The sequence below is a fragment of the Sinohyriopsis cumingii genome, chromosome 5 (genome assembly GCF_028554795.1).
Source record: "Sinohyriopsis cumingii isolate HCF-2022 chromosome 5, ASM2855479v2, whole genome shotgun sequence".
In the NCBI taxonomy this organism is placed as follows: domain Eukaryota; kingdom Metazoa; phylum Mollusca; class Bivalvia; order Unionida; family Unionidae; genus Sinohyriopsis; species Sinohyriopsis cumingii.
The window spans coordinates 34,020,132-34,040,264 of NC_142965.1; the positions used below are offsets into that span (position 1 = coordinate 34,020,132).

The 20,133-nt window shown below is 37.1% G+C and overlaps 1 protein-coding gene and 1 pseudogene across 1 annotated transcript in view; both read left to right on the top strand.

Annotated features, from left to right (window-relative positions):
* The window catches only part of LOC149798913 (transcriptional coactivator YAP1-like), a 74,421-nt gene that overhangs the window by 3,368 nt on the left and 50,920 nt on the right, over positions 1-20,133 (top strand). The window contains exon 2 of the mRNA XM_089958106.1: positions 3,740-3,984. Coding sequence (XP_089814232.1) covers positions 3,740-3,984 — 245 coding nt within the window. The remainder of the gene's footprint in view (positions 1-3,739; positions 3,985-20,133) is intronic.
* Positions 8,764-14,754, top strand: LOC149798914 (uncharacterized; annotated as a pseudogene).

Genomic DNA, 20,133 nt, shown 5'->3' on the forward strand with positions numbered 1-20,133 from the left:
GTTCCTGCATGTGGACCATGTGAAAAACGATAAAATTTGAGTGGATCAGCATTCGTTGATTTCTGCCACAATGCCAGTCGGATGATTTTGACATATAGCAAAATAATAATAATAGTAATAATAATGACTTTATATAAAGAGGGTAACACAGTTAGCTAAGAACTAATCTACCTTGAGGCCCTCGTACAAAGGAATTTATTTATTTAGCTGCATCTCTGAAGCCACTGAATATCCTTGGTTTGGAAGAAGGAAATAGAGTGGGCATTTCTAATCTCAACTGGAATACTATTCCAGAGCAAGGTTCCAGAGTACTGGAAACTTTTTTTAAAAAATAATTCCTTATTTGGTTTGTGAATTTTATACTGTTTGGTAGACATGGATCTCAGGTGGGGAGTATTGCCAGGTAGCCTATCCTGGAATAGTGATTGTAAATATTCAGTAGCACTATTATTGGATATCCTGTACATTAATTTGGCTTTTCTCAAATGGATTCAGTCTTTAAAAGGTAATATTTTTAACTTACCAGCTAAATTTTCCTAGCTTTGTTTCTAGAATGATATTAGCCCAAATGCTCTTTTTTTGAAGATGTGTCAGCTTTGCAATGTTTTTATCATTTAATTACCCCATACTGTATTACAATAGTCTAAATAGGGTTATATGTAACTGTTGTAAAAAAAAGTTTTCTGTGCCTTTCAGGGAGAAAATGTCTTATCCTACTGAGAAGCCATAAACTTGAATTGACTTTTTTACTGATATGTTTGATATGTTCAGTCCATGATAAGTTATTATCTACCAAAACACCAAGTAGTCTATCATGACAGACCATTTGCAAACTTTTATCCTTCCATGTCATACATAGTTCATCACAATAAAGATTTGTCCATTTTTGCCATGTTGAGATAAGTGATATTGTAGTTTCACCAGTATTTACCACCATGCCATTGCATGTGCACCAGTTGTCCAGTTTGTTTAGGGCATTCTGTAAAGAAATTTCGAATTCATGCTTTGTATTTTGGATATCTGACAATGTTGTGTCATCTGCATAGAGATCTGTGTATAGTGAGTCCCTTAGTATAAGTGGTAGGTCGTTAATAAGTTTAAAAAAAATAGTAATGTACCTAGAATTGAGCCTTGTGGTACTCCATATCTAATTGTTCCATGTTCAGACAGAACATTATTTATATAAACATCTTGTGTTCTCTGACTTGAGCACATTGGTAGATTTTCAGTTTCCTCAAAAGGATTTCATGATCCACCGTGTTAAAAGCTTTCCTGAAATCTACAATTACAGATTCTATTATTCTACCTTGGTCAAGTGCTTGAAGCCATTTATCAGTTAGGGAGATCAAGGAAGTCTCACATGAATGTTTCTGTCTAAAGCCTGATTGATTAGGGTGTAACAGCATGTTCTTGGTTAAATTATGACATGAATGAGTCATGGACATGTTTTTCAATCAATTTTGATAAGTTTGGTAGTATTGAGATTGGCCAGTAGTTATCAGCATCTCATCCTTAGAACCAGATTTGTGAATAGGAGTTACTTTTGCAGTTTTCCATATTTTGGGGACAGATGAGGTTGCAATACTTAAATTAATTATGAATGTTATGCTATCTACAATAGCAGAGGCAGAAGATTTAATGAGTTGTGGACCAATCTGATTCAGTCCTGTAGCTTTCTTGGTATCAAGTTCACTGAGACATTTTTTTGCTTAGTGTTTGATACTGGTGGGATAGAGAAACATACCTCCATTGAGATTTTGCTGCTGCAGAACTTTTTCAGTTCATTAAAGTGGTTTTCTATCACTGGTTCTTTTAATTTTGTGGTAATATTGGTGAAAAAAATGACTGTTCACTGTAACATTCATACAATACATATGATACAATGAAAACATGAAATAGATATCGATTTTTTTTTTTTTAATGTTCAGCACATTTCACTGTACTTTCTGCATCTGCAGAAAATATTACAAACTACCAGTGCAATTAAGAGCACGTTATATTTTTGACAGAAGACACTTTAAAAAAGACCATCTTACACATATACAAATTTCAGATGTATTCTTCCACACCTGCATGAAATAAATAATAGACATACCATGTTATTTGCTAATCCCTTATGTTTTTGACCATATGGGCAACATAGTTCCAGTACAAAGGATCACAAAATGCCTTTTTCTCTTCATTTTTAAAAGAAAATTGACATTCAAATGTCGCCTGTGGTTTGTATATTTTCCCTTTTCTTATCCTGTTTTGGGACATTTGATTATCTGAATATTGGGGTGAGGGTAATTTAAATATAGAACATGCGCATGAAGGAAGTCGGCCCTTAACATCAACAACTAGCAGGTTATGTATTATTTGTACTCACTAGGTTTAAAAGATAATGGACTGATGATAAAAGTAATACAGTGTTATCTTTCCCATTTCATGAATGACTTCAGTACACAACTTCACAGTATCTTCTGCTGAAGACTAGATTTCAGTCTCCAGCTGCCAATAAAATTAATAAAAATAAAACTAGGTTAGTTATCGAAGAAGTATTTATTGGGTAAAGGGATTACATTGCAGTGTTATACATTTTTCTCTACTTGTAATGCAAAGACGTGTATGAAATATTTGTTCAAAGATAGGGATAACCAATGTTTTTTTTAGGAGTAACTGATCTTACCCAAAAGAACCCTACACCACAAAAAAGCTACCTATATATAATAATTTGCCTGTCACAGATTACAGGCATCCAAGTGGTTCAGAGGTACACTGCACGACTGCTTCCAGCTATCATTAAATCAGCAATTTGAGCCTCCATGGGAGCATAATTTTTTCTTTTAAGATTTTTTTAATAAAAATGTTTTCTTTATTTTTTTCTCTAGCATGTTAAATTTGTTCCCTATGCATTATTTCTTCCTTTCTGTGTTTTTTTTTCTTATATCATCTATTCAAAGATTTTAATTAAATGAAAAATAACCCTGTAAGCAATTTGTTTTCAAATACAGGTATTTGAACTGGTTACGTACATTGTCATTATCAATCAATCTCATTATTGTTTATCATTCCACTGTTTCCTGATTCATTTGCTCATGACCCATCTCGTATGTGTGTTTGTGTGTGTGTGAGAGAGAGAGAGAGAAGAATCGTCATACAAAAGAATGCCACACTTTGTTTTTGTGTCGATCTGATTAAAATCAGATCCCCACTGTCCTATGTGAAGAACTGATAGCAACCCCATAGATGTCATGTGCTGGTGACCAATGTTATTAGCATAATGGCTAATTTTATCAGCCAATCAGATGAAGTCTTATAGCTTTGCATTTGGGAGACTGAGTAGTATGGTTAAAGAACATCAATGTGTGCTGAATGATTGGATTCACTTTCAGGTTTCTGAAAGCTACATTTCCATTGGCTAATTCAAAGGTCACCAAGCATGACCCCTAAGCAGTCACTGTAAGATCTTCATTTAGGAAAGTGGAGATCTACTTTTAATCATATTGGTCTTGTGCTATCCTGTTAATGGTCTTTTGGTACAAGATGCTTTGTTGTGTGGAATGTTTGTTGTGGCTTTTTTAATCATCTGCACCAGAGGTTAGGGAGTACACAGGTTTCACTTTTCCAATGATGATCGCCAATGTCCTCATCAGTATCAAGACATCTTTCAAACTATTATAAAACATAATAACTCATACTTTTCGGACACCATTTTTTAGACCTGTGTTTAATTCATTATTATTATTATTGTTTTCAGTCATCTCACCCAGACGACCACATGGCAGGATCCTCGTAAATTTCCTGTATCAACCACAGTGAGTTCTCAGGCACCGCCGCCATCCCCGCAGAGCTCTGGGCTTCCATCACACCATTTAACAAATGTCTCGTTACAGAACCTAGGTCCCCTACCCCCAGGATGGGAACAGGCCACCACACCTGAGGGAGAGATATACTTCATCAACCATGTTGAAAGGACAACAAGCTGGTTTGACCCCAGACTTCGTAAGTGTTTGAAACTGCATATTGTAAATTGGCATATTACACTTGCAAATTATCATTGGGGTGTTTAAACAACAATGATTCATTTACTAGTCATTCACTATAGATTAATTTGGTGACATAACAGTAGTTATCAATTAAACCTACAACATATAAAACAAATAGTGATGTACAAATACAAAGAGGAATTCCAATAGAGACAATACAAACTTCACACAATACACGATGCAAATATCATCTTTAGTTATAAGTTTTCTAAATCTTACCAGAACTAAGACTTCTAGATAGTAAGTAGGTTATATTTCTTGTGAAAGATATATGAATGAATATATATATATATATATATATATATATATATATATATATATATATATATATATAGTGCGACCCGCCATAACATGCTCCGTGAGAACACAAATTCGGATATAATGCGGTTGTGGTATGGCTCCTGAAATTTTGTATATTCATTCGCACATGAGAAAATGTTTTTTAAGTACAAGAAATAGTGTATAAAACTTCTATCATTTTGGGGAAGAGTTTGCATATGAATTTTAATATAATACGATCGTTGCGTAGCTTCTGAAATTTAACAATTTCACCAGGTTCGTGAAGTGTTATGCCAAAATAAGCATTATCAAAAATATTACGTATTACACTGGACAACAAATTTTTACAAAAGTCATGTTACTGAAATAAAATTAGTCAATTCTTATCAATTTTTATGTGCTGAACACGAATATGACAGTCAAATTGCAAAATTGGCTCTAGTTATTTTGTAATCTGCAAGAAATTAATGTTTACATAACGAAATGCATTTCAATAGTAAAAGGTCAACTGTAATAGCCTACCTATAAAAAATCAAGTCATTGACTACATCTTAGATTTCTTCGCCTGTCTCTTGTACAGCTGTTCGGGAGCATCTCTGAGGAGTGTCCAGCAGTAGTCAGCCAGCATTGTAGTGGACCATTTTCCCTGGTATCTTTGTTCCATTGTTGCGATATCTTGATGAAAACGTTCGCCGTGTTCATCACTAACAATACCACAGTTGCTAGGAAAGAAATCCAAATGGGAATGAAGGAAGTGAATCTTTAGAGACATATTGCAGCCAAGTTTCTTATACTTCATCAACATGTCTTCTACTAGTTCCTTATAGTTTTCTGCCCTAACATTTCCGAGGAAGTTTGTAGAAACTAGGCGAAAAGCATTCCATGCTTGTTTCGCGTCACCTTCCAGCAAGTTGTTGAACCGGTCATCTTTGAAAAGCTCTCGAATCTGAGGACCCACAAAAACTCCCTCTTTAATCTTTGCTTCGCTGAGTCGAGGGAATTTTTCATGCAGGTATCGGAATGCTGGCAAAGTCCGGTCAATGGCTTTCACGAAGTTCTTCATCAAACCTAGTTTGATGTGAAGGAGTGGTAGCAAGATTTTCTGAGCCTCAACCAGAGCTGGGTGTTGGATATTCTTCTCTCCAATGGCTACATTCTGCCTGTGAGTCCATTCCTTCCTCATGTAGTGCATTTCCCTTACTCGGCTATCCCACTTGCATAAGAAACACATGTATTTTGTATATCCTTGCTGCAGTCCCATTAAAAGGGCAACTACCTTCAAATCACCACAGAGGTACCAGCTGTACTTGTTATACTCAATGGAATTCAGTAGCTGCCTTAAGTTATCGTATGTCTCTTTCATGTGGACAGCATACGCTACTGGAATAGATGGAAGAATGTTTCCATTGTGCAAAAGCACAGCCTTGAGACTCAGTTTCGAAGAGTCCACAAATAGTCTCCATTCTTGTGGGTCATGAGTGATTTTTAAAGCATTCATGAGGCCCTCAATATCGGAACAGAATATCAGATTACTTTCCTTTCTGAAGAAAGGCTCCAATTGCTGGTGGCGCTTTCGATATGCAGTAATTGTGACATCTTCTTCTAGAAGATTCCATTGTTGGAGTCTTGATCCTAGCAATTCTGCCTTGTTCTTTGATAAGTCCAAATTACGAATCAGGTCATTTAGTTCTTCCTGTGTTATTCTGTGTGGGGTTGATGATGCACCACAGTGAAAATCTGGATCACTGCATGCTGATGGACCAGGAGAAGAACAGGTCGACTCACCTTTGTCTTCGTCAGATGAATCAAGAGAATATTCTGCTGGAGGTTCTGGAATAGGAAGTCCCTCACCATGTGGAACTGGTCTCAATGCAGACGGAATGTTTGGGTAGACTATTCTCGACTTCTTTCGCTTCGTTATTCCGCCGGAAAGAGGAGGAACCAAGCAGAAGTAACAGTCATTTAGGTGGTTGCTTGGCTCTCTCCACACCATTGGGACTGCAAACGGCATTGATGACCTTTTGCAATTCAACCACTGTGAAAGCTGTGTTGTACATGTAGCACAGCATATATGCGGAGCCCAAGGCTTGTCTTGGTCACCAACCTTGCATCCGAAGTAAAGATGATATGCCTTCTTCACTTGAGAATTGATACTTTTCTTCTGGTTGGCAAATGTCACTTCCCCACAAATATAGCAAAAATTGTCCGCGGTATTAACACACTTTCGAGGCATTACTGTTCTTTATTGTACATAAATGGATAAAATAATAAGTTTTATGTAACAGTAGCTTGAACTGTCTCGCACAACGTCTAAAATATTTTAAATGCTGAACCTATCTGATTGGGCTTTATATAGTACACTGCTTACGTCAGCTTCAGCAGCCGCCTGGCATTAGTATAATAGGCCTACACATGTATAGTACACTGCTGACGTCAACTTACTTCAGCAGCCGCATGGCATTAGTATTGCATTGCATCAGAAAATGATGCAATCAACTGTGGATGATGTGAGCATGATGGTATTATGCAATGTTACATCATTATTCCAGATGTTGCTGCAGTCCTATTGGAGAAATTTACACAGTGAAACATAGAAAATGAGGTATATGAATATCTTCAAAACGAGAGCCAATACAAATTTTTCACGGTTATATTCGTGTTCGGCACACCAAAATACTACAGATTAGGGCCTTTTCAAGTCAGTAATGATTTCACTGTTGACCAGTGTTACTGGTCCATGCATAAAGCCAGCAAGTCGTCTGTGATTGTCTTCAGTTAATTCTGTATACAATCCTTGCTCAAACAATAGCCAACATGTGTTTCTTCTTTAACTGCATACACAACGAAGCAGCAGAAAATGTGGTGGTTGATAAAAGATTCTCACAATTTAATAAATACCAAAAAACGAAAACTGCCAGCATGTTTGCTGGGCTTTGTGGTGTTATTAGACGCAATCCGTTGACCAGTAATTTTATTTCCCCTGTAATCCTCGCGATCCCATGAGATGGAATTGGTCACATGACGAGTCAGTGAATGGTCCAGCAGATTTGAAATTAGTGCAGGGCAGAAACTTCCTCTACCGTTTTAAAGGCCTTATACAGTCATAACTGTACCGTACTTCATTGTTTCATCGTTTTTGAGTGTCATCTCTTGCACAGCTTTGCACAATGGAGGAATCGGGACAAAGCCAAAGGTATCCTGTCAATATGTGGAATGGACTATTGCAAGGAATATTGTAAAATAGAGCCAAGCAGCATTTAGCTGATAAGGCCAATGATTTCTCCATCACGGTTGCAACAAAACGCAATGATTCCCAAGGGGTAAAAACTATGCTAAATGATAGCCCTGTAGTGGCATCGAAATCAAGGAGAAATCCTGCATCTACAGATAAGGGGACTACGCCATTACCGACAGTGAGTTCGTCATGTGACTGTGAAATCTCGAGAGAGTCAGTGACAGAAAACATGACATCTGCACAACAATGGCAGTGCCCAGTTGACAGTCTTATTGAACTTCAAGCGACACACAATCAAGTGATGTGGGACAGTCAGCTTAAATTATTGACAAATCTGTCAGCTGCGGTAACAATGTTGAAGTCACAAGTTGACAGTCTTAGCAAAAAACCCATGGCTAATATGTGGGAATTTGATGAACTGGCATGGAAACGTGTACGGATAGAAACAGTTCAGCATAACGAGGGAAGTGATCTATATAACACCAGTGTGGAAAGTGAGGAAGATGTCGATGACTTCGAGCATGGTCTTCAAAACTTAGTAACACCACCAAATTTACCCTCAGATAATGAAGGAAATGACATCCTGAAAGATCTTTCTGACTTTTATGAAGTTCATGAATGTTGTTGGCTGCCCATTCAAGAGAGCTTGGCCAAAGTTATGAATGCAGGATTCAGGGCCCAAATAGCACAGGATAAATTTAAGGATTTGAGCGAAAAACATTTAAGGTCACAAAATTGCCAAAATTTAAGTGCGCCTAAAGTAAATCCCAAAATTTGGGCGAAAATCAACAAAGCTACAAAACAAATGGATGCCAAGCTCCAAAAGTTCCATGTAACTGTTGCTAAAGCTAGTTTTCCCTTCTCAGGCTCATGGATGAATTACTACATAATAAGTTAGACGGTACATCTGCAAATGTAAATAAAGTGCTTGCAGATGCTGGTGATGTATTGTGGATGCTTTCTTCTGGATTTTGTTACATGTCTCATAAGAGGAAAGAACTGATCAAGCCAGATCTCCATTACAGTTATCAATCTCTCTCTGCACCCCAAAATAAGGTAACTGTCCTCCTGTTTGGAGATGATCTGTCAACAATAGTTAAAAATATTGCAGATGCTCAGTAGATGGGGAACAAAGTGTCTGGAAAGTTTTCGGCTTCAAATACTGGAAGATACTCAAATTATAAAGGTGCTCAAGCAGGACCCAAGTCTTTTTTATTCAAGATGGGGGCCAGGTTCCAGCCCTATCAATGGCAACCATACCAATGGGGACCAGTACCTCAGAAAGAGGAGACCTTACAACCCCCATCAAGATTTGTGAACAGAGGCAGTCTTGTATCTTCCACAAAAACTGTTAAGTAGCAGTTTTCCTATTCATAAGAGCACAGTTTCTTTCCCAGCCTTATATAATATGCCAGAAAATTTTGTTGCTGGTAAAGTTAGTTGGTGTGCTAAAGAATGGCAGAAGATAATGTCTGATGCATGGATTTTATCTAATCTGAAAGGTTATAGACTTGAACTTGATAGCAGCAAAGTCCAAACTTGTATTCCAAAACAGAAAATTCTCTGCCAAAGAATCTACTGTAATTACAACTGAAATTGATAAACTGCTTAAAAAAAGGGAGTATTTTAGAGAATAAACATTGCCTTTGTAAAGTACTTGTCTAGAGAAAAGCATGATGGGAGCATCCAGGTTATTCTTAACCTGCATGCTTTCAATGCACATGTGGTATATCACCATTTTAAAATGGAGACATTAAAAACAGCACTGACCATGGATTCTTATTTTGCTTCTATTGACCTGAAAGATGCATATTACTCTTCCAGTTGACATTTCTTTTTTCAAATATTTATGCTTTCACTGGAAAGGACATTTTTATCAGTACACCTGCTTACCAAATGGACTGGCATCTGCACCACAAGTATACACCAAAATAAGCCTGTTTTTTCTTCCTTGCATAAGATGGGTGATCTCAGTTTGTCTATTTGGATGATAGTCTTCAAGGTTCAACATACATGTACTTGGAGTGTCAAAACAATGTGTACCATACTGCTGCATGTTTGGATGATTTAGGACTTACAATACACCCAACTAAATCCATTTTGCAACCTACACAAACTATCAGCTTTGTGGGATTTCTCATTCAGTAAATATGACGGTTAGATTGACTGAGGGAAAGGCACAGGCATTGATTGAGTTTTGTGAAAAAGTGTTGAAGCAGAAATATTTGACTATTCCAGTGCTCGAGTTTAACACAAGTTTCTTTGTAGCCAGAAGGACTAGTACACTGAGAAATTTACTAGTCCTGCCAAATCTTTACTAGTCCTGTCCACTAAACAATGTCAAACACTTGTATTGAGATTAACAACACTGAATGCAGAAGTACAGAAGTATAAATCTCGCTTCAAATCATCAATCAGTCAATTCACATTTCTTGTTTCTCAAGATAACGTGGATCCAATTCCAGAAAGGGATCCAGGTTCCTTTCTCATCCTCTACCTACACTCATGGTCTGTATGGGATTTGTTCTGGTCTGTTTACCCATCTCCGTAAAACCTTGCACTGCAGTGGTGATCACCTTCAGGATCCCTTCTGCCTTCTCTACAATATCAACTGCCTGGAACGATTATTTAATCTCTCCTCCTTTGCGAATTCTAATATATACAATTTCCTCTTCCTGAATTGGAGTTTCAGTACAACTGTCGCACACTACACACCTTTGAAAAATTTCTGCATTATACTTTCAACCATGTAGTAAGTAAATGTAAGAACCTGTTTATCATTCCTGTAAGTCTCTCAGACATCAACTTCTTTCATCTCATCCAACTGACACATTCATACAAAATCAGTTATGGGTCTTTTGTTCTTTATGATAGCATGTGCATTTTATACAAATTAACGCGCTGATCAAACACATTCCGATTTAAACTTTCCAAAATCTTACCAGCGGTAAATTCTTTTGGTGGTATCTGCATAGCTGCTTTTCTCTCTGAACTCTCATTGTGTTGCCCACAGCTTTCATGTACGTTTACCGATTCAATTTTAAAGTTTGAACAACCGGCTAAAAAACTGGATGTTTTCTGTGTTTGTTTTTGCGAATTCCATACACCAGTTAGACCGCATAACGTTCTTTTCCTCATCATAATTCATCCATTCGCTCTCTTTTGTCCATGTCTTCAAAACGTTTGATTATGCTTTTCCCTATCATAAGAATTAGTCCTGTCTTTCATGTCATTTTCATTCAACTTTTGCTTTTTTTCTGGTGGCTTAACACTGTCTATAAAACGCCACATTTTGCCTGTTTTATAAGGAGGGAATTGTGCCTTGTGTTGAAATATGAGATGTTGCAGTATAGCTGATGCGAATTAGTTAAAGTGAGAAAAGGAATGGCACAGTGTCCTTAACATCAGAACGTCAGAGCAAGAAACATGTTTCAAAACACGTGCCTTTGCCCTAACTTCCCCTAAAATTAAATGGCCTCTCCCTAATAAAGACTTGACTTCAGCGGATGTTCTGCAGGATCAAAGCAGTGGCTATTGTAAACACTGTTATAAAATATTAGCATCAGAAGATAATGTTAGTTTCAGCTTGGAGAAGGTGTGTTCCCATTAAACAAATCCATCTGACTCATCGCGTTGTATTTAACAGCTCCAATTACGGTCTCATCTTTAATCGCGTAAGTTTGGTAATTTTTCCTAATTAATCGGACCTCAATGTATTGCTGAAATTATTAATAAGGCGGAAAATTTTCAAATCTTAGATGCCCATGCTCAGATTTTAATTCCCAACAAATATACGGCATTCTGCTTGGATATCTTCATGTGTATCCAATTATTTGTTCATTCTTGTAAGGGAAAAAAATATAAAGACTGTTCTTATCATCATAGAAAAAGTAGTTGTATGGAAGGGATGTGTCATTAAAGTAATCGTTATAAATCGATCTAATTCTTATAATTATTTTGATGCAAATGTAAAATATGCAGTTTTCCGATTGTGACTGTTTGAGGGTTTGGCAAGCGAGCCCAAAAAATAACAACAAAAAAAAAGACGTACACAAACAAACATGCAAATTAATTTCTTTGAATAGTTTTTGCCATGTTCGTTTGTGTGGTTTACCCATTTGTAGTTTGTCACTGTTGTCGATTGACTAAAGTGTGATTGCACGTCATTTTTCATTTAATTAGTTATCAGACTAATTAGCCAAGTCCTGTTGTTAATGACGGGACCATAATTGGCACTGTTAAGCGAAATACACAAACTCGGATGGCTTCTAACGCACATTTTCAAGGTAGAAATTGACTTGATCTTTTCATGCTAATATTTTATGACTCTGTTTACAATGGTCAAAGCTTTGATTCTATAGAACATCTGCTGAAGTCAAATCTTTATTAGGGAATGGCAAAACCCAAGCGCTGACTGTTGATAACCGAAACCTACTAGCCCATCGGACTATTGACATTATAAAAGTTACTAGTCCGACCAGAAATCTACTAGCCTCGGGCTAGCGGACTACCACTAATTTCGAGCCCTGTATTCGTGAATTAGCACAATTAATAGGCACAGTGGTTGCTAGTGAGCCAGGCTTAGAATATGCCCCTTTCTACTACAAACCTTTGGAAAGGGAGAAAGACAGGTTACTGAAAATGTGCAAGGTCAATTATGATGCATCAATTTCTCTTTCCAGCAATGCTAAAGATACAATTAAATGGTGGATCAAAAATGTTAAAATCAGTTTTAAGCCTATTTGCAGAGGTAACCCAGACATTATTATCAGAAGTGACAGTTCTCTTTTAGGATGGAAACGGGTAAATGAGACCGACGATGTTAAAACTGGTGGTTGCTGGAGTAGTACTGAGAAAATCAGCCACATCGTTGTTTTAGAATTGCAGGCCTGCTTCCTGACATTAAAGTCTCTCTGTGGATAAAATATAACTTACACATTAGGATCTTCATGGATAATACTGTAGCTGTTGCCTACATTAACAAAATGGGAGGTTGGAGGAGATTACTGGATCAAATAGCCTGTGATATTTGGTTTTGGTGTATAGAAAGACGCATTTGGTTGAGAGCTTGCCATCTTCCTGGGAAGAATAATGTAGAAGCAGATCACCTGTCTAGGAATTTCAGTGATGATGCAGAGTGGATGTTAAAGCAATCATTAATAAAATTTATGCAATATTTGGACAGTCTGATATTGATATGTTTGCCTCTAGATTGAATCATCAAATTCACAAAGCATGTGTCATATAGACCAGGCCCACATGCATCGGCCATTGATGCTTTCTCTATGACGTGGTCAGACCTAATTTTATATATGTTCCCACCTTTCAGTCTGGTAGGACATGTTCTTCAGAAGATAGTAGACGGCTGTGCAGAAGTGGTTTTTGTAGCACCATTGTGGACAACACAGCCCTGGTTTCCCTGCCTTTTGTGACAAATTGTTCAGCAATCGTACATTCTTCCACAGATTCGCTTCCTGTTGACCTTGCCTCAGGATCCACTCAAGGAACATCAACTGTGGAAAACCCCGGCTAGCTGTGTTTTGCTTATCAGGAAAGCCTTGTTCCGTAAGGGCATGTCAGGACAAGCTGCAAGTGTCATACTCTGACTCATGGAGAGAATCTACAAGGAAACAGTATTGGACACATCTCCAGAAATGGTTGCACTTTTCAGTTGGGAAACATATTGATCCCCTTGATCCACCTGTAAATTTGGTCCTGGCTTTCCTGACAGAGATGTTTGACTCTGGTTTAGGTTACAGCTCCATCAACACTGCCAGATCTGCTATATCTAGTTTAGTTAAATTGAGTAGTAATGTTGACCTAGGTAATAATGTGCTTATAAAAAGATTTTTGAGAGGAGTTTTCTATGTACGCCATGTTTGCCTAGATATGGCATAACCTTTGATGTGAGAACTGTGCTTCAGCATCTGGAAAAACTGTTTCCCTTGGGGAACATTTCTTTGAAACAAGTGACTCAGAAACTACTGATCCTGTTGGCCTTACTTAGTGGCCAGAGATGCCAGACTTGGGATGTCATAAATATTGATATTATTACTATTTTTTCTGATAGAGTTGTTGTCAGAATTAGGGATCTTTTGAAGCAAAGTAAGCCTAGTCAACATCTATCACAAATGACTTTTTCTGTGTATCACGATAAAACACTATGTATAGTTGAAACCTTACAAGAATACATCAGTAGAACTTCTTCCCATAGTGGAAATGAGAAAAAATTATTGATGACCACACAACCTCCATTTAGAGTTGTTGCTAAAAGTACCATAGCTAGATAGATCAAGACTGTTATGAAGGAGGCAGGGATTGATACATCCATTTTGGGGCCCACAGCACTAGAGCTGCATCAAGCACTGCTGTAACTATAATGAAACAGTCTTTGCATACAATTGTTAAGACTGTAGGATGGAGTAATGATTGTTCTTTCCGCAAGGTCTATCATAAACCTGTATCGGAAAGCTTAGATTTCAGCAGTGCTGTGCTTTGGAAGTCCCAGCTTTAAAAAAAAAATTTGATTCAATCTTATATGCTTATATATTGTTCTTTATAGTTTTATCTAGTATCACAAATATACATCTTACTTTACTTTTTCTTCATTGTTGTGCTTGGATGCATAAGCTCTGAAATCTCATGGGATCCCGAGGCACTTACAGGGGAAATAAAATTTCAAAATTAAACAAGACTTACCAAAGTCGCAGTTTGATTGGGATTTTATGAACCTGTAAGTGCCTGAGGGATCACATGCCCACCCATATGCAAATTAATTATCTTCATGCATATCCCACCTTATTGTTGTTCTCTAAGGCATTCAGGCTGATCATGCTCTAAAGACTGACTCATCATGTGACCAATTCCATCTCATGTGATCCCTCAGGCACTTACAGGTTCATAAAATGCCAATAAAACTTCAACTTATTAGCTGGAAATTGAAAGGGTATGAAATTGTACATGCATTCAGCATAAAAAATGTATAAAAATGATTTGTGACCATTGCAGACCAACTGCACTTAGTTCTTGGGTTTTACATATAGATGGTGTTTGCTTATGAACTTGTTATTAATTTCCTGTTTTTTATAAAAAATATTTTACCATTATCGAAAAGCAAGTTCACAAACGCAAGTCGTTCTCTGCACTTTGCACAATGATTAGTAGTTTTCACACATTTCTTTTGATATTCACAAATTTGAAGTAAAAGTTATATCCCCGATGAGAGCATGTGTTGATTGTTAATTATTTTTGCTGTAGTCGTTCAAATGTACATAATGAACTGTACATGTGCTCCGTCTTTCTTAACCTAATTTTGCTGTTAATTTTTCCCATTGAATTCAGACTCATAATGATCTGTGACAGAATTATTGAATAGTTTAAGTATGTATGCAAATTGGAAAGGATCTATAAGGGTCAAGTACAGCCAGATCTCCTGCTTCTTCCTTAATCCTCAGCAACTGAGGGCACGTTACAAACATTTTGTGGCTCGTTACCTTCCAAATTGGATGCAGATATGGCCCAAATGAATAATTCAAGTGGAGCCTGGGTACACCTTCCCTTTAAAACTATTGAAGCTATTTGGGCAGAAAGTCCAGCTTCTGATTCCCAGACTGACCTCTTCATAGTAATTATTTAATATGCTGAAGGGGCCGCTATGAACCCAATTGCAATACCTTTCATTCTAGAAGCTGTTGTCTTCACATTCTGGAGTTCACTTTATCAGTGGAATTTGTGCATCCACTGTTAATATTGTGCTGGATTCCTCAAAAAGTCTTACTTAACCACATTTAAGACCTTCTAGAGCAGCTCTTCAGAGTACTTGTCCCAACTGTGGTTTATCAAGATCTGAAGGATCATTGACATCGATCCTTCACACCCACTTCTGGCCCATCGCAATTTGCTGGGAATTGTACTAATGTGAATTGTCCCAGTGTCCATCTTCTACATTTTTTGAACAGATGCAGTTACTGTCAAATTCACAACCTCAATGATGCCTCTTTGTCAGTTGGATTCGCAATGTGAAAATTGCCTAGGAACCTCTAGGAGGAAGTTCTCTAACCCACCAGATTTTCATTGCCAATTGCACTGGTGAATAAACTGGGACAGAATCCTTACTGCATTCCACATGCATGTAGCCACCCCCACCCCCCATTCACATCTCTTTGCAGATGCTTCAGATTGCAGTTGCAGCACTCATTAGATTCCAGGTGCAACACTCATCAGATTCCAATTGCGGCACTCGTTATATTCCAGTTACGGCACTCATTAGAGCTTGAAGGTATATTTCTCCAGAGTCATTAGACTTGGGATGAATTGTTCCACCACATCAGCAATCTAGAAATGAAAGTGTGGGTGCACAGAAATAGTAAAGAACCAATGTGTCATGGTCCCCACCAACAATACACCCATCAGAACTTATCTCTGATATCATGGAGGCCAATGTTTTCCATCTCTTGGCATGGAGGTTGGGAACCTCCTTTGATGGGTGCCTGGGAAAGAATTACCCACCAAGCCAGATACTTTAATTGTAAGTAACATATTCTTGGGGAAAAACAATGTATTAGAGGACCGTCTAAAACAATTTTCATGAAATGGTCTCCTCACCGTTCCTTAACAGTTCCTTTTTCTCACCGTGGGGAAAGTCTTTGGTGGACGTGTGTGTGACCAGGCTCAACAACAGACTTTTCTTTTACATTTCTCCAGACCCAGACAAGAGTGTGTGGCCAGTGGATCTCACTCACTGTTCTGTCTGCTACCCCAGTAAAAGTCATGTCTTCCACAGCCCATATCATTTTCATAGCTCCACTGTGGAACCATGATCTTGGTTCATCGATCTTCTGGGTAGATATATCAACCCAGTTTTCTACCTCTTCTGTTGCAACACGTGGCCTCCCTCCTACACAACAACCTACACATTTTCATCTGTTTCTCTCATTAGTGAACCTGGATTTTTAGCCTTCTCGCAACAAATCAGTTAGCTTCAGTAGTTCCACTACTTAAAGATATACCCAGACACATTCAGATCTGTGCTGGGGATAATCTACTTGCAATAAATTTGTTATTTTTTAATTTATATTCCTTTAACTCTTCAACTTCTAGTGCTACTGTAGTGGCTCACTGCTATGCCTAGCTGCTAGGGTCACTACTGCAGCTGATTTGTGGGCTGACTACCAGGGCCTAATGCTGCTGCAGCCAAATGATAACTTTTTAGCTGATGATGTGGGGATATGGGCTAATTGTGTTAGTTATTTTCTGTATAATAAACTGATTTACAGACTAAAACCATGCATATATAAAAGCTATAACTACCTTATATCTGTTTGATTATTTTATCCTGCTGACATCCACATGAATGATATAAAATCCAGGAATATAACACAAAACGCTGTTTGTAAACACTAAAATTTATCTGTGAGTCTTTTATACAAAGTTATTTATCAGATATATACATGTAATTGCGCCGTCTTCATCATCGGATTCTGTTTCAATTTCTGACAGACTTGACAAAGAAGATAGATCAATATCACTATCAATGCTTCTTAATTCAATGTGGTCAAATTTGTCTTCAGAAAAACCTGAAAATTCGGAATCTGAATCACTATCGTAAGCAAACGCCAATGTTTCCACTGTCAACTATAAATGCATGTACATATATTAACAAACACATGGTACAAATTTGAAGGAGAAAAAAAACGGATTTAGTAAGAACAATCATTTGTTAACTCTGTTTTTATTGGTTGAATGTCCTTTTACTTCCATATATTGACCAATAAGACCAATTGTAACATGAAAATACAGAGCGGATCTATCAGTCACTAGGGTATAGGAAGCATAAAAGGCAAGTGGATATATCAGTCACCGAGAGTAATAGTGCTCTGTTTAAAAGCGGATTTATCAGTCACTGGTGAGGCTAGTCTCATTTATGCAGTGGATATACACATCAGTCGAAGTGAAAGAGTTAATTAAGCTGAACTTCGGCACAGCAGTTCTCAATAAAATTAAGTATATAATGATATAAATTTCATGCTACATATAGAAATAAAACTGGTGCATAAAGGTACAAATAAATGATTTACTGTATAGGCTCGCGTATAAGCCGAATAATTTAGGAAAATATAAAGGCCTGGAAGAAGGGGGATCGGCTTATCCATGGGCCAGTGTCTAAACTTGACAGTTTTTAGGTCTTTGTGTTGACTACTGTAATGGCGGAAAATCTTGGGACACGAAACAATAATTTTTTCCGTGTCCTAAAACATAGGCATGTAAAAAAAAAAGTAACTGTCGGTGACCCGACAATTATTAAACTGTTATAAAGTACTATGATTGATTTTGTTATTATGCTTGTGCATATTTTCTGATTTCTTCAACACGAAATTAAATAAAGGTAAATTTCATAATTTGCGGGCCAGTTCAGTTTACCAGGTAGACCATGCTGAACTATAATGTACAGTACTTACACAGTGCAAAGCGTGCACAGCATCACTTAAATCCTTACTTATTCCCAAACATGTTAGATGCAGATTTTGCTTTATTCATTGTTTCAACCGAATTGAATTTTTCCAGATAACATTTCAGCTAGTCCTTAATAGCTGTTTCATTTACGTTGAATCACGCACTCACGAGTTACTTATTTTCAGTGATACAAGCGATCCTACAAATTGAGGTAATATTTTTGAAAAGGCACTCACGTTTAATTGTACAAGGCACATAACCATCATAATTTACATGTTCACGAAGAGTAGTAATAATAAACGCTATAATTCTCATAGAGATCAACTATGATCAGCATCAGTGAATTTTTGTTGTGTGTTTTAGCTGAACAAACATAACTTTCCACACAATGGAAACCTTGATGTTTCGGCATCTCCTATGTTGAAAGTCAGTGAATTTGTTTTTCATTTTGTGACAGCAGTACAGGCCAGTTAATCATTAAAATGCTGAAACTGGCTTATGTTAGGAGGGAATTCGACCGGTAACTATACCAGTACATTGATGTGTAATTGCCTTTTATTCCATAATATTAGCATGATTACCATAGTTTTGTAAAAATGGGATGTAAGGCATACCTGTCAACTTTTCGAAAGCCAAGTAGGGAGACTGAAAAAAAATAATAGAGATTGGGACCTAAAATCGGGAGGTTTTTCGTGGCAATTGTAAAGCCTTGTTTTCAGTAAATATTGATCAATCTTCCTGGTCCAATATGCGTGGAAAAAGAATCGCCATTTCTCCCAGTGACATGCCTTATTTTCCCCTAGGACGTACCCTATTTTCATATTTTGGTCAGCTGTGGTCAAACTGCAGAATACCTAAAGAAAGCCAGTGCGACTAATTAAAAGTTAATCCTTATCCATGCAACTATTTTATGAAAATTATTGGCCCTCCATCATAATTCAAAGAAACCACGTTCTACACTGTTGTGTTATGCGAGCACCAGCAAAGGATTCCCAATTTTGTTGAACTAAAGGTACCAAAATAGCCAGCCTCATGGTACCATATTATTTTCCCCTCGTTGTATATCTGAGCTTATTGTCAACTCGTAAAGCATTTAGTATTGTTTATTATAATAAAATATGTATTCTGAATTAGTTTTTTGAGGTCACATTTGCTTCTTGGCATGTATTTTCATTCCTTTTAATTTAACGATGGTAATTAACATTGGTATATACGTTATAAAAATGCCAGGCGTTCACTCGTGTAAGTTTCTTTTGTGGGAATGGCACTACAGCACATGGTGTTACAGCATTCGTAGCGATCATTCATGGGATTGAAATTAATTGTGGACAGTTTTATTGTTGTGGTTTACTTTTTTTTTGTTTTTGTTTATTTTTGATTTTTGTATTATTGTAGAGGTAAAATAAAATCATTAAATGATGAGAATAATGTTTAAACTTAACATTCTATTTAGTGATGAAGCGAATTCTTTATAGTAATTATTTCATCACAACAATAATCCACAGGTGATACAACAGAACATGTAGAATGTTTCTTGTTTAGAAGAAATGAAAATAAAAGACATAATGCAATGATTTTGAGTCTCTGCAGAAAACTGAAGATATGAAATCCGTTTGTAGGCATGGAGCAGTCCCAAAAATCGGGGAATTTTGTTCCCTCCCGGTATGAAAGTTGACAGGCATGGTGTAAGGTTGCTTACATCAAAGGTAACTACAACTCAGCTTTTACGGTATTAGCATAATTTTCAAAGTAATATTTCTGAAACTTTTTTATTGTAGTTGGGAGATGTAATCAAAGTTTAGCATAATGGTGCCCATGATTCGACTCCAAGGGATGTACTTACTTCACGCGTAATCAAACCTACAATGTACAGTGTATTATGTAAATAGGTTCAGTAGCCTAATTGAGAGCGTTGAATCGAACCATATTGTTTGTTCATTGTGTTGTCATACTGGGATTACATAATAATGAGTTAGGTATTTATAATTTGAAAGCAAAGTAAAATGTAATTACCAGTGCACTGATATAAATTGTCCAATGCAATAATGCATTAACAAACAATAATCGAGTCAAAAGGGAGAGGTAGTGTTACAGCAACTCGTGATTGCTAAATTCTTGTCATCGTTCGATCAAATTATA